Source organism: Lolium perenne, chromosome 2 (genome assembly GCF_019359855.2).
Source record: "Lolium perenne isolate Kyuss_39 chromosome 2, Kyuss_2.0, whole genome shotgun sequence".
NCBI classification, from domain to species: domain Eukaryota; kingdom Viridiplantae; phylum Streptophyta; class Magnoliopsida; order Poales; family Poaceae; genus Lolium; species Lolium perenne.
The window spans coordinates 3819333-3834770 of record NC_067245.2 but is presented as its reverse complement, the minus strand read 5'-3'; the positions used below and the strand labels follow the sequence as shown (position 1 = coordinate 3834770).

At 50.1% G+C, this 15438-nt stretch overlaps 1 protein-coding gene, 1 long non-coding RNA gene and 1 pseudogene across 2 annotated transcripts; all 3 read right to left on the bottom strand.

Annotated features, from left to right (window-relative positions):
* Nucleotides 1-484: 484 nt before the first annotated feature.
* On the bottom strand, nucleotides 485-2007 carry LOC139835104 (uncharacterized). Its single transcript, XM_071825083.1, has 2 exons — nucleotides 1956-2007; nucleotides 485-1050 (listed from the first exon to the last, which is right to left on the bottom strand). The coding sequence occupies exons 1-2, from the start codon at nucleotides 2005-2007 to the stop codon at nucleotides 485-487; spliced, it is 618 nt and encodes a 205-aa protein (XP_071681184.1).
* Nucleotides 2008-2795: 788 nt separating this feature from the next.
* On the bottom strand, nucleotides 2796-5377 carry LOC127328166 (chloride channel protein CLC-b-like; annotated as a pseudogene).
* A 1355-nt stretch (nucleotides 5378-6732) lies between these two features.
* On the bottom strand, nucleotides 6733-7319 carry LOC139835117 (uncharacterized). The gene is made up of 4 exons (XR_011750822.1): nucleotides 7206-7319; nucleotides 7007-7117; nucleotides 6849-6918; nucleotides 6733-6768 (listed from the first exon to the last, which is right to left on the bottom strand). It is a non-coding gene; the product is annotated as an uncharacterized lncRNA (long non-coding RNA).
* Between the last annotated feature and the right edge of the window lie 8119 nt (nucleotides 7320-15438).

The following is a 15438-nucleotide window of genomic DNA, read 5'->3' as shown; positions in this document are numbered from 1 at the left end:
GTTTACAACTTACAGTTTGTGTTACTGACCAGGAAGTTGTAATATGAAATAATGTTATGTTCTTAGGTACTTGAAGTGCCTGACCAAGAAGGATCTAAAGCACAATGAAAAACTAAGCTTACAGTTGGTGTGCTGCGGCAAAGCCTTACTCTTCAACTAGTGAAACTGATAGTAGTACTTTATGTGATAACAAACAGAGATGTTTTTTCCTATTTTATTCCTATGTAAAGGTTGTGTAATGTAGTTGTGATGAAGTGTTGCTGAAACTATATGGGTGGCGGCATAAGCCAACCAGTTATGTGAGACCACTGGAGTGCATGGTTCTTAACTATTTTTTTTTTCGAGAATGACGGGGGGGATTACTCCCCACCGTTTGTGATTTTATTACCCTCGAAGTGACTAGGCAGTCAGTCCATACAAAGATTTACAATGCGACAGGGATCAGCAGGGGGTGGGGAGAGAATAAAAAAGAAGCACATCTCAATTACATGTTACAGGAAAGAAAGAAGGATCGGAGGGAGTCTAGAGGTAGCCGGTCTTCCTCTTTGAAGCGCCATCTCCAAACAGCCAGGTCCTCACAGGCCCTACGAATGACCAGCTGGGCAGTGCAGTTTCTATTGTTGAAAACCAAATCGTTCCTGGCCTTCCAGAGAGACCAAAGCAGCACAGCCATTCCAACCCGCCACACATCCACAGGGAAGTCGCGAGGCTGAGCAAGGTCCCAGAAGGAGAAACGGTCAGCAGGGATATCGACCCCAAGGCGAGCCCAAACACCAGAGGCAAGCGTGCAGTCGAAGAAGATATGACGTCCGGTCTCCTCGGTAGGACAGGCGGCGCAGATCGCCGAGGGAGCACAGTTCTTGAAGAAGAGGTTGGCGCGGGTGCTGAGCCTGTCGATGTCGGCGAGGTAGGCGAAGATCTTCAGCTTTGCGGGGAGTCGAGATCCCCACGCAATACAAGCTGAAGCGTCAACCGGCAGCGCCGGGGAGAGCAGGCGGTAGGCGGCACGCGAGCTGAACGGCGGGGCCGAGGAGGTGTCGAGGGAGCGATCTTAACTATTGTTTCCAGAATCCACTAGTTTCCGATATGAAAGGCGATGTTTGTCGGACACTCGAGTACATCAAGACCACAGAGTTACTGAGTGTTTATAGGCGTTGGTGACCGACTATGAATGGATCATATCATAATTTAAAGTTGCCCTGCTAGTCTATTCTTTATCTATTCAAATTCTCTATCTTTTTTAAGACAAATTCTTCTATCCTTTTATTGTTAGTTTGTGAATGGATTGATCTTGAGTTAGTATTTCGATCAACTATTAAACATCACTGGTCCTTTTTTTTTGTCTTTGTGGTCGCCAATTACTTGCATAGACAACGAATGCTCCGAAACAATTTCAGGGAACCAAACCAAGATAACTGCTGCTTGATTATTGCCTATGTTTTCTTATAAAGGACGTTTTTATTAAACTCAATGTTTGGCGTTAAGGCGATACAAAAGAGAGCATACACCTGGCCTCTGCATGCATAGCAAAGTGCACACAACCGTTCCAGAAAGCAGAGAGAGGACAATAGAAACTAAAGCGCAAAATCAAAGCTGAACATCACTAACAAGATTTCCAGTACTATGTTGTCATCCACAATCAGAGAGAACAACCTTCATTTCGAGCTAATGTGTATCTCATGGATACTCAACCCTCTGTCACACGTCCTTGAGCCCATATAGACTTCCCGTGTGCCAACCTGTTTAGGCTCCACAACACGTGTCGTCTTGGCCGGAGCTGGCACCAGACTTACAATCTCGGCTACCACCATGTGACGGGGCAAGTACACGGTCATGCACGTCATGTGCTTATTCAAGACTAAAGAGATGCTCTAGGTGTTCATGCTGGGGGAGGCGTCCTGGAGGGAGGTTCCGGCCCGTGTCGCTAGGTGCAGACTTGATGCCGGCCTTCTCACCGTCAACAGGGACATCTAATGGGCCACGGAGGGGGTCCAAGGAGAAGATCATGTCTTTCGACCACCGTAGGGAGCAAGTGAGATCCACCGGAGGGAGCAGGTGAGATTCAAGATTTCCAGTTCCAGTACTAGAATTTCTATCCCATCAGAAATCCCCAAGGTTATGTGATATGTACTATTGGATGGTACAAAAGACAGTTCAATCAACGACTTTCTGTCATTTGTATTCGGTGATGTACCAAGTGTGGATTCAAAAATATGAAATGTTGTCCATTTCATTTAATGCGGCACCGTAGCAACACATAGGCTCTATGGTAGTAGTAATAATTTTACTTTGAAAAAGGCAAAAGTTTAGAGTAAAACCAAAACCAAAATGGTGGACATATTTCTACAAACTCTAGCATTGCACTCGTTCCATATTTCCCAAGAAGATAGCAAGACTAATGAAGATAGTCCCTCAGTGCCGCCTTCCATCGACTCCCACGATAGAGCGCAGCACCGATCTTTAACCGAGTCAAAGTTTGTCGTCTTACATCCGATCTTGTGTTTGTGCGTGAAATTAAAAGCTCATAACTACTAGACAAAAGCAGGAAAAAAAGGAGGAAAACGAGCGAAAACCTGAGGTAAGTAGAAACATCTCACGAGAAAAAGAAATCTCTGTATTCAGCATTGGTGTTGGTGTGTAGAGTGCACGTGCGCATGTGTGATTTCACATTTATTGGCTGCAATTATCAGTTGTTGGAGAAGGCAAGCAAACAAACATGAATCTACTTATACACACAAAAAGGTAGAAGTAAGAAATGAGTCATGTTATTGACAAAAATGGTGCTAGCATCAGTCTTATTGTGCCATCTTTTTGTTTGCCAGGTTCGGAAATGCATCCAGGATGTTGTGCGCCCTCAGGTCCTGCCTTGTCAAGATCCCCACAATTGGAGTTATCTGAAGCGGGAAAAAAACTCATGTGTCAATCAAATTTTGCAGGTACATTTGGATGGAATGAAAACATTTTACTTCGCTGAGATTAACTGAGCTCACCTCAGGGCCTTGGTACTTGGGCACGATGAGCATGTGGCGGAGCGCGACGCTTCGGAAGAGCACGACGGCCTTGGCCACCGACATGGTCTCCACGACAGTGTAGGGCGTGGTGTTGGTGAATGGATGGAGGTCAACGTACATGTCCATCTCCTCTTGCGTGAGCTTGGCGTCGTCGAGCTTACAGCTCTTGTCAGCGAGCTCCACCGCCGAGAACCGCTCCCTGGCCTCCCACTCCTCCGTCTTCCTCTTCTCCGTGAGAAACCACCGCTTGTTGAGAACGGCGACGAGATGCGATCGGAGCATGAGCCCGTGCAACTCCGACAAGCCGGGTCTCGGCCGATCGACCACCGGGAACCCGTTGTGGCCGGTGTTCCGAAGTACATGGACGATGGTGGACACCCTCTCGACGACCTGGAGGCTGATAGCGCGTGGCTTGGCGGCCGCGAGCTCACCGACGGTGATGTCCTTCATCCATGGTTCCGGATTGGGCTCCAGGAAGGGCAGTCCCTTGAGATCCAGAATGATCTCATAGATGCTAGGGTTGAAAGCGTCGCCGACGGTCTTGGCGATGAGCAGCACGAACATGGTCATCGGGAGCAGGAGGAGGTTGTTGGTGAGCTCGAGGAAGATGACGCAGAGGGAGACAGTCATCCTCATGGAGCCCGACATGAGCGCCGCGGCGCCGAGAACGGCGTAGAGGCCGTGGTCAATGTGGGCGACGTCCTGTAGCACGAGCGCGACGATGCGGCCGTAGGCGGAGCCCATGAGGATGATGGGGAGGAAGAGCCCCGACGGAACAGCAATGCCGAAGGTGAAGAGCCCCAGCACACAATAGATGGCGAAGAAGACGAGGAGCGAGTCGAGGCGGAACTCGCCGGAGGTGCCCGTGGAGAAGATGTTGCGCGTCGCGTCCATGTTGGTGGCTTGCAGGAGGCTGGCCAGGTCGTTGTAGTGGCCGGCAGGGCAGTTGAACTGCTTGAAGTTGCCGCTCATCCCGTTGGTCGGGCACGCGGCGCCCAACGCCGGGTCGCACGGGGTGCACGGCACAGCGAAGGGGAGCACGTACAGCCCCGCCGACGTGAACACGCACACGGTCAGAGCCAGTGCCAGCTTCGCCATCCGGCCCTTCCCGTTGATGAGGCTGTAGAGGCGGAGCACCTTGTGGAGAAGGTAGTTGTAGAGGGCGCCGAGGAGTCCGCCGATGACGCCAACGAGAGTGACGATAATGAGGTCGTTGAGGTGGTAGTTGACGGTGACGTCTCCGACGTCGAAGATGATGAGCCCGCCCTCGCCAAACAGCGCGCATCATCCGTTGCGGCATACCTCGATGAAGCCCCGCAAAACCACCACCACGGTGGCCGTGCTGAAGAAAGTGCGCCACAGCAGCGTGCTCCGCCACCAGGTGGCCACCTCTTCCAGCGCGAACAGGACGCCGCCGACGGGGGAGCGGAACGCCGCGCACACCCCAGACGAGGCGCCGCAGGTGATGAGGTCACGCCTGTCACGGTCGTTGTTGAAGTAATGCAGCCACTTCCAGCGGAGGCGGAACCGGCCGGCGCCGCCCTGGCTGAGCAGGTTGGCGAGGCACGCGCCGATGTGCACAAGCGGGCCTTCCTTGCCGAGATCGAGCCCCGACGAGACCGCACAAATGCTGCCGATGATCTGAGCATGGAGCAACCTATTAGTTCAGTTGTTCATTTTCATTCACTTTAGCAGCTACGATCCAGTTGCATTTCGAGAGGTGGACGGACCTTGACAATAAGCTGTGGCGCACCAAACATGTTGGGCGTGTCGACGCCGTTGAGGTAGGCCTTGATCTCGGGGATGCCCGGGCCAGCGGCGGTGGGCGCAAAGACCACACAAAGCACGGCGGCCACGAAGGTGAGTCCAGTATCTTTTATCTCGGACGAGCTGCACCATGTGGATCATCTTGAAGCCGGAGATGTTCTCGATGGCGAGGTTGATGAGCGAGGCGATGGCGCCGGTGAGGAGGCCGACGAGGAACGCCAAGGCCCACTTGAGGAAGATGTACTGCAGCACCTCCACGTTGGACCGGCTCCTCCAGTCGTGTTTGAACAGATCGTTCTCGATGATCCTGCATCATACGGCAATGGCAATACGCAATGAATCAAAGGTGGCTGCAACAGAGAAATGGAATGCTCGCTCACTCACTCGTAGTCGAGGCTCTCGATGTGCGAGACCTTGGCGCCGACGATGGCGAGGTGGTTCGCTGTCAGGGTAGTGTTTCTCCTCAGCAGGGGTTGCTCTAGGGAGCTGATGCCATTGCTGGTGCTCCCTAGATCCTCCCGGTTGTCGTGGACACCATTATCGTGTTTGCCTAGACCAGACGTCGTAGCCGTAGCTCTGGCGCTCTGCTCGTCCTCCATGCCCGTTTCTTCCTTGGCACAGAGACAGTTTTTGATGCCTCTGTTTCTTCAAGTTTGGAAACAACAAGGGATGTCAAGGCTGGGATTGGCATGTCTATGCGTGTACATATAAATGGACGGGTGGCATTGGCAGGGCAGAACACTTTGGCCCCCCTTGCTCTTCTCCCGTAGTTTTTTCAAGATTCATACTCCCCGCATGGATCTTATTTAGATGCAATTTTGCAAGTCATTTGTCAATGCAAAGAGCACAAGTATACTTTTCCTCTTTTATTTATTTATTTGATTTCATATTCCGTTGACATTACACATATAGTTGCCACTCCATATGGACCAATTATCTTTCTTACGAACTCTTCTCTGGAAAGGGAAATAATATTAATCTGAATAACCGATTTATCGCAGCTCTGAAGAATTGATCCTGGTCTTGCCTTTTCGGCCGCTAGTACCGTTGCTTTTCTGGATGCCTACAGCTCATAATGAAACAGTTCTTTTGCCAAGGACAAATAGAATCCACTAGTAGAAAAACGCTCATCTATACCGGTTCCAGAGGGCCATTCGTACCGGTTTTGCAACCGGTACAAATTATTCGGCACTAAAGCCCCCCCCTCTTTCGTACCGGTTGCTTACGAACCGGTATAAAACGGGCCTCCACGTGGGCCACCAGGAGAGCTCAGGGCTAAGGATCTTTGGTACCGGTTGGTAATACGAACCGGTACCAAAGGTTCCCCCCGCGGCAGGGAATTTTCCCAAATCTCTGCCGCGGCAGAGAATTGGCTTTTTAGGGTTTTGGAGAGGTTTAGGGATATCGGTTTGATTCATATCGCGTCGATGCACCAGAAACGCGTTTGGGTTTAGGTAGTACATGAAGATCAAGATGATGCATAGCAAGTTGGTGCATATAATATAACACACATGTTATTGCATGAGATCGCAAATTAAGTAGCACTATGCATGAAGATCGATCTTCATGCATAGTGGTGCTCTCCGAGGCGTACTCTATATATGTCTATTACATGTAGCATAGTGGTACTCTTCGAGTCAACGATATATGTAACATGTACATCTTCATTCATTGTGGTGCTCTGCGAGTGGTGGTATGACGTCCCGAAGGAAAAATCCCGCCAATTCCTCGCCTATTGCTATGAAGCGGTCATCGATTGAGAGCTTGTTCCGCTTTCTTGCCAACTATAAAAGAATAAGATACAAATGAATACATGAAACAACTATTACTGAAACTCAGCACAACTTATGATAACAAAACAAATTTGTGAAGATTGTTTTTGTACCTCTTTATTTCTCTCATTATTCGTTCTCTCGTTGACAATTCTGCGGATGAACTCGCAAACGAAGAATCCACAGAGATCGGTCCCCGGAGGTTGTTGCGGGCATTTCTTTACAAGAATATAATTCAATCAAACAATAGTCAAGTATGATAATTGAAAGGTGTGTGGACCTAGGTAGTACTACTTACTTTCGCACGCCATCGCAGCTTCGGTGGCCATTCACGGGACGTATCTTCCTTGATGAAAGTTTGCCATACGCTGCTCGACAAAAGAAAATGCATAAAAGAGTCATCAATTAGTTCAAAGCAGGAAATTAACGAAACAAACCGATAAGAATTAAAATTACCTTCTGAGCATTAAAAAACAAGACACGTATAGATCCTTTTCTTTGCTTAGTGAGTCCAAGACTTCAACTTCTCCAATTTCCAAATTGATGACGAGAAGAATAAAGTGAAACCTACGCACGTTTCAATATGTAGTCATTAGTTAAAATTTTGACATACGGTGAGCAAAATATAATGTGTTATAAGACAAGTAAGACTCACTCGAAGTTGTAAGGCCAAAGTATTAGCTTTTTGTCACGTTGTCGCTTCAAAAACCTTAGCAAAGTCTGCGGTGTATCCTTGTTATAGAGGGGATCATCTATGGTTTTGACATGCATTGTGTTCGGGTCAATGAACCCAATGTCAGTGATATCGTCCCTTTTGCATTCGAGCATCTTCGATCTGCATAATATAGCGCACAAAAGATTATAATCTGCAGACAATGAACGACTTCTCAAATTAAATAAATAAATCACTTACAGACAATAGCAACTGATGATTGATTTGTCGAGGGCCCGGAGATTATATAACTGAAAGAGTTCGGCGAAGTCAACGTTCACACAAGATTCCTGGAAGTAGTGCTCTTCCCTAACTCGCACCATGATAGTCTCGATCCCTTCCTTTGAGGCCTTAAGGTACCACGAATGCAAGTTACGCATACATGTTGGTACCTTCCTGAGATTCTCGACCAAATCTTTCCCTTGAACAAACTGATATGCTCGTTCAGCTAAGGCATAATCAGTTGCGTCTTGTCGAGAACTTTGAACGGTCTTCCCGTCAAACACCTTGAGAGGGGCGACCGATTGAACGGGTTGTTGTCCGAGCTGGTAGACACTTGTGTATTACTTTTATCTCCCTGATACCCGATTTAACGGGTTTTGTCGCCTCGATCATCTTGTCATACGACCTTTCAATAGAACGCGCATAGTCAGATGGCGGCGATGGTACAGGGTCATATAGATTGTCAACGGTACGCACAACTTTCTCCCGATCTAGTGTCTTCTCGAAAGGTATCTCTGGCACTTTCGGTGCAAAAAATTTCTTCACCTCGGCCTGAACGGCCTCCGCGTTTTCCTCTGGAGTTTTTTCCCAAGGTAACTTCTCAGAGGCGGCAGTTGTTTCTCCTTTCTAGCTTTCTTCCTAGGCGGCGTACCGTTCCGCTTAACGGACGCTGTCTTACGCGGAGGATCTCGAGATGGTGGACTCACGCTGGGGTCCCTCTCAGGTAGGTGTGGACTTGGCTGCTCACCAGGACTGCCACCAGGAGGAGTCGATGGCATTTGCTGCTCATGTGTAGGAGTCGGTGGCCTTTGCAAAAGGACGACGTACTTCTTCGGCCATAGGGCGAAACCGTGCTTGACATCGCCCAGTGTCCTCTCATCTTCACCTCTAGGAATATCAAGCTCCACTTTTTCAAACCCCGAAACAACTTCATCCACCCCGACACGAACACAACCAGGTGGAATGGGCATATGATGGTGCATTGCTCCATCTTCACTTGGGTACACATAGCCGACCACCACCTTAACGTACGCGGTCCTGATTAACATATGTAGCTACGCAATCTGTCTTCTCCGTGACATAATCCACGGGGTAGCTTCCTCCACATCCGTCAAGATGCGAGGAACCGACACCGCTTCTTCGCTGAGATGGGGCAGCATCGGCTTGTGGATCCTGTAGAAACAGCCGGCTGATCGGGTGCCCTCTGATTTCTCTCAAGAGCCTCCACCCTAGATAACAACTCCGTTACAATGTCGGCGTCCTTCTTCTTCTTTCGCGAACGGCTTCTATAAGTGTCAGCGCTGTCCGGCCACGCTTCCTTCATGGTGAGACCTGGGCGAGCTCGTACCCGTCCAACATGTTCAGGGTTCCCGTAGCGAGTGTCAGCTCGTCATTCTCTCGATCGGGAATGTACTCTCCCTTTCTGACCTTTTCAATTGCATCTACAAGCTTCGGTACAATTGCCTCAATTTTTTCCTTCCATTTTCCCTTCGCAACGATCAACCCTGTCTTTGGGTCCAACCCTGCCCCATGAGCGAACAACCAGAACTTGGACCGTTCGGGCCGGTCCCATGTCTCGTGGAGTGATTCCATGATCCATCAGTTTATTCTCAAACGCTGTCCACTTCGGAATGGCACTCTTGTAGCCACCTGACCCCAAATGATGCGGAAGTTTCTTCTTTGCAGCATTTTCGGTATTTTTCTTCGATCGGGACACAAACTTAGACGATTTCTTATACTCCTTAAATGCGGCCGTTGATCTTTTATCTTCACTAGATTTTCGGTATTATCATCGAATCCGGATCTTCATTCTTATATTTGTCCCATAAATTTTTCTTGAAGCTACTGGAATTGTATGGCCATCTTCTTCCATGTCCATTCCTTGACTTTATCCTTCGGCCTTCCGTCATGTCTTCCGGTAGGCTGAACTTTGTCGCATGGCGTTTCCCAAAGAAATTTTTTCATGTTGTCGTTGACATAAGTAGCACCACTCTCCGGGTTCTTCGGCTTATGCCACTCTTGAATGCTGATCGGTACATGGTCCCTAACAATAACTCCGGATTGACTTGTAAATTTGCGGCAAAACTCCTTGGGCTCCACTGGTTCACCATTAGCCTTGAATGCCGTGAGGGCTAACCTGCCCTCGCCCTTTAGCACCCGCGTCGGGCCTCGTTTTGTTCTAACAGACTTGCTCGATGATCCAGAAGGCTAAAAGAAAAAAATTATTCGTTAATAAGTGCAATACAAATAAATGAATGCATCTAGGGATGAACACAGACTAATTGATACATAGATATACACCTCGCCGGAGTTTGTGATGGACACTTCATTGTCTTTTCTAACTTGTTCAGACTCAAGTCCCTCGCCAAAATCATTCAGAAAGTCGGGGTACTCGTTGTCATCTCCATCGTCGGGTTCCGGACCACGGGCACTCTCATAGATCAATCGCTGCACCGCTTCTTCCCCCTCCTCATCTCGGACGAAGGTGCCGTCCTCCATACCTCAATGTCACTGCAAAATTAAGAAAGCAATTGTATTTCATTCATCATGTAATGATCATATAACAGATTGCTAGATGGATAACAATTGAAATGAAGAAAGCAAAAAAACCCTAACGGACCGCCACGGCCACGGACACGGTGTTCCCCCTCCTCCTCTCGCTCTTCTCTCTATGTCGCGGCGGCACCGCCACGGACTCGGCACCGCTACAGACCCTAACCCTAACACTCGGCGCTCGTCCTCTCGCTCTTCTCTCTATGTCGCGGCGGCTGTCTATATATCGACCGTACACCCCTCGCCGTATGGATACACGCCTAGCACTACAGCAACGGAACAAGGGATGGTCCAACCAGAGCTGCCATCTCGCCTAAATAAAACACTCCCCCACACTTCACCACACTTCGTGGCGCTCTTCGCCGTCCCGCTCCTCTCCTTCCACTTCATCTCCACCAACGACCCCTACACCATGAACCTGCGCTTCATCGCCGCCGACACGCTGCAGAAGCTCATGATGCTCGCCATGCTCACCGCCTGGAGCCACCTCTCAGCGAAGCGGCGGAGCGCCCGGCCCACCCGGCCCACCCTGTGTGTCCGCCCATGGTCAGTCATACAAGAGGCAAGCAAACAGACACACGAGCAGTCTCCCGTGAAAACGACCATCCGCCGGCCAGCCGGCCGGCCTTACCGTCCTATCTTCACACGCATAGATGCTGTTCGCAATCACATACCGCGAGCACCAACAACCACACACACCCGTAGCCCAAGATCCGACGAAGCCATGGCGTCCTCGCACAACAGAGAGGACCAGGTCCTCATCGCCGTCGCGCTGCTACTCGTCCTCTCCTCCCCGCGGGCCGCCGGTGGCGCGCCCAACACGACGCCGCTGTCCGTGCGGTGCAACGGCGCGGTGTACGGGCGCCGGGGACCCTTCGCGGAGAGTCTCGCCTACGTGCTCGCCGACCTGCTGGCCGCCACGCCGTCGTCCCGCGCCCGCGACGCCTACAGCATCACCCCGTACCCGAACGCGTTCGCCTCCGGCCACGCCGCGAGCGGCGGCGCCGGTCTGACACCCGCGGACTGCGCGACCTGCCTCGGCTCCGCCGGTCTCAGCGAAGCGGCGGAGCGCGTCGTGGCGTCGGCCCGCCCGCGTCGCCGCGCCACGAGCGTGGTCCACGAGACCACGTTCTTGCTTGGCATTTCGTCGAACACACCCCGAGCGCCGCCGCGAGGCGGCCGGCCTTGGCGTAGCGCGTGCGCTAGCGCGGTGGCGACGAAGACGGAGGAGACGGCCGAGGACCTGACGGCGAAGGCGTGCAGCGACGCGGCGTGGCCGGCGTCGCCGGCCGCGGCGCAGGCCTTGAGCGCGAGGCTGACCACGAAAGGGTCGGCGTCGCGAGCGGGAGGCGTGGATGCGGGCGGCGGAAAAGGAGGAGAGGGCCGGGGAGGTACCTGCGGGCGGCGGCGGCTGCGTCGGCGGCGGCGGCGGCTTCGTCGGCGGCGGCGTGGGTGCGTCGGCGGCGTGGGTGCGTCGGCGTCGTCGGCGGCGTCGGGGCTCTGTGTCGCGCGGGGAAGAAGAGGATTTGGGGCTCTGCTGTCGCGCGGCTAAGTCTAAAACATGGCGATGGGCCTTTAGTACCGGTTGGTACCACCAACCGGTACGAAAGACCTTTCGTACCGGTTGGTGGTACCAACCGGTACTAAAGGTTTTTTTTTTGTTTTCTTTTTTCTTTTACTGTTTTCTTTTCTTTTGCTGTTTCTTTTTTCTTTTACTGTTTTCTTCTTTCTTTTCTGTTTCTTTTTCCTTTTATTTTGTGTTTCTTTTCTTTTCTTCTCATTTTCTATTTCTTTTCATTTTCTATTTCTTTTCTTTTCATTTTCTATTTCTTTTCATTTTCTATTTCTTTTCTTTTCATTTTCTATTTCTTTTCATTTTCTATTTCTTTTCTTTTCATTTTCGTTCCCCTTTCTTTTGTGTTTCTTTTCTTTTATATTTCTTTTCTATTTATTTTGTTTTCTGTTTCTTCTTTCTTTTCTTTTATGTTTTTTTTCTTTTCTTTTGTGTTTCTTTTCTTTTCTTTTTATTTTCTGTTTCTTTTCTTCTCTATTTCTTTTCTATTTCTTTTTCTATTTCCGTTTGTTTTCTTTTCTATTTGTTTTCTATATCCTTTTTTATATTTCTTTTCTACATATTTTCTAATTCTTTTCTATATATTATCTATTTCTATTCTTTACTCTTGCCACGACGCCGTCTGCAGGAAACTTTCCCGCCACGTACGACGGAAAAAGGCGGGAAAGAAAGGGCGGGAATAAAATTTTATTACGATTGAACTCGAATTAAAATACATAGTTTAACTGAAAATTAAAGATACATGGCCAAATTCTACTGTTGGAGTCATTCAGTCATACTCGTGCCTAGCCCTGTAGTACTCGCCACTGTAGTCGTCGTAGTCGCCGTCATCATCGTCGCTGGCATCGGGGTCGCGGTACTCTCCGGTCGGCGGGTGAGCACGCGTGGGCTGGGACTGAGGGTAGCGCAGGCGGGGGCCACGGTAGGCCATGACGCCCTGGAGAGTCCGGCCGCGCCACCACAGCCGACGGCCGGCCTCGTTGAAGTTCGAAGGAGGCGGACCGCCCTCCTCATGCCTGGAAAGCGCCCTCTCACGCCGATTGATGAAGAAGCTTTCCCAAGTCGGGCTGTAGTCGGGATGCCACTGGGGATTCCTCCGCTGCTCTGGCGTGAGCTCGAAGTAGTAGTGGTTCGTGATGGCCATCTCGCGCGCCACACCTAGAGGGACTGGAGGGACCGGTATGCCTCCGACGCTTAGCAACCAGCCGGTCGGGACGCGGTAGCCCGGCGGGCAGGGGTAGTTCGAGGCGCAAAGCGCCTCCGCCTCCCGGGGGGTTAGAGATGCGATGGAAGCCATGGGAGAGAATGATGAGGTTTGCAGATATGAGTCTAGATGTGATATGTAAATGGTGGCCAAGCCTACATATATATAGTGGAAAAATGGCGGGAAGACAAAGGCGGGAACCGGTGAAAAGCGTGGGAAGAAAATAGGCGGGAAGACAGAGGCAAACCTTTAGTACCGGTTGGTGGGTGCAACCGGTACTAAAGCTGTCGGCAGGATAAGGATGCCCTGCTCGATGAGATAAAGTATGTAGCGCACGACGCCCTGTCGGTGGGATAAGGACGCGTGGGTAACCTTTAGTACCGGTTGGTGGGTGCAACCGGTGCTAAAGCTGTCGGCAGGATAAGGACGCCCTGCTCGATGAGATAAAGTATGTAGCGCACGACGCCCTGTCGGTGGGATAAGGACGCGTGGGTAACCTTTAGTACCGGTTGGTGGGTGCAACCGGTGCTAAAGCTGTCGGCAGGATAAGGACGCCCTGCTCGATGAGATAAAGTATGTAGCGCACGACGCCCGTCGGTGGGATAAGGACGCGAGGGTAACCTTTAGTACCGGTTGGTGGGTGCAACCGGTGCTAAAGCTGTCGGCAGGATAAGGACGCCCGCTCGATGAGATTCAGTATGTAGATCACGTCGCCCTGTCGGTGGGATAAGGACGCGTGGGTAACCTTTAGTACCGGTTGGTGGGTGCAACCGGTACTAAAGCTGTCGGCAGGATAAGGACGCTCTGCCTATAAAAGGAGCATCGATACACCATGGGAAGCAGCTCAACAAGCCAACATGGATGGAGAGTTTCATCACCATGGATGGAGGAAAGGGTTGGGAAATCTCCCGTGGCGGAACTTGTCGAAGATGCCCTTGGTGCACACGCCCCTATGGCATCTTCGGAAGTTCCGCCTCGGAAAAATTTCCCTGCAAGCCCGTGGAAGACTCCATCTCCTCTAACAAATGTTGGGGAAAGGGTTGGGAAATCTCCCGTGGCGGAACTTGTCGAAGATGCCCTTGGTGCACACGCCATATGGCATCTTCGGAAGTTCCGCCTCGGAATTTTTTCCCGCAAGCCCGTGGAAGACTCCATCTCCTCTAACAATGTTGCGGAAAGGGTTGGGAAATCTCCCGTGGCGGAACTTCTCGAATATGCCCTTGGTGCACATGCCCTATATATGGCATATTCGGAAGTTCCGCCTCGGAAAAATTTCCCTGCAAGCCCGTGACTTAACTAGTAAAACAAGCCAACCATCTCCATTGTTAATATCTTACATACAGTAACATCATTACACAAAAGTGATTTCCATATTGGTTATGATCCCTATATGTAGCTAGCTAGTCTTCTGAGTTTTCTTCGCTCGTTTCCCTTTCTTCTTATCGCGACGCAACCATGGACAATCTTCATTGTTTAAGATGATGCTTGGGTCAATTTTTACCTTGAAGGGTGGAATATCATCAAACTTATTATAATCTTCCTCGACATGTCTGTCTTGTCCTCTACTCCCACGATGTTTCTTTTTCCTGAAAGAACTATGTGCCGCTTTGGCTCATCGTATGATGTGTCCTCTTGCCTTTCTTTTCTTTTTTTCGGTTTGCTAGACATATCCTTCACATAAAAAACCTGAGCCACTTCACTGGCTAGGACGAATGGTTCGGTGTCGTACCCAAGATTCTTGAAATCCACTGTAGTCATTCCGCATCGCGGGTCTACCCGTACCCCGTCTTTCAAAGTTGAACCATTTACACCGGAACAAAGGGACCTTGAAATTAGGTCCATAGTCAAGTTCCCATATCTCCTCTATGTACCCATAATATGTGACCTTGTTCCCATTGCCATCTTCTGCATCAAAGCGGACACCACTGTTTTGGTTGGTGCTCTTTTTGTCTTGGGCGAAAGTGTAAAATGTGTTCCCATTAATCTCATACCCTTGAAAAGTCGATATAGTAGAAGATGGTTGCTTGGCCAACAAGTACAGCTGCTCGTCATCGGTGACATTCATGAGACGTGTTTGCAACCAACCGCCGAAAGTCTTCATGTGTTCTCCATCAATCCAATCTTCACGTTGCTCCGGGTATTTAGAGCGTAAGATCTCCTTGTGTTCCTCTTTGTACGGAGCCACCAAGATGGAATTAAGTAGAACTGTGTAGTGTGCTTGAGTGAAAGAATGTCCGTCCATACACGTTGCTGATTTCTTTCCTAGCGTGCCTTTTCCACGCAGTCTCCCCTCATAGCGCGATTCAGGAACACCGATCGGCTTAAGGTCAGGAATAAAGTCAACACAAAACTCAATGACCTCCTCTGTTCCATAGCCCTTGGAGATGCTTCCTTCTGGCCTAGCACGGTTATGAACGTACTTCTTTAAGACTCCCATGAATCTCTCAAAGGGGAACATGTTGTGTAGAAATACAGACCGAGAACGCCAATCTCTTCGACCAGGTGAACTAGGAGATGTGTCATAATATTGAAGAAGGATGGTGGGAACACCAACTCGAAGCTGACTAGACATTGGACCACATCCTTCTGTAAATTTTGTAGAGTAAGTGGATTGATCACCTTCT

Bases quoted from the DNA above. Each gene is read 5' to 3' on its own strand.
- LOC139835104 (XM_071825083.1), bottom strand. From the start codon at position 2,007: ATGATCTTCTCCTTGGACCCCCTCCGTGGCCCATTAGATGTCCCTGTT. The intron at 1,051-1,955 runs GTGAGAAGGCCG...ACAATAGTTAAG, and splicing joins ATTAGATGTCCCTGTTGACG to ATCGCTCCCTCGACACCTCC.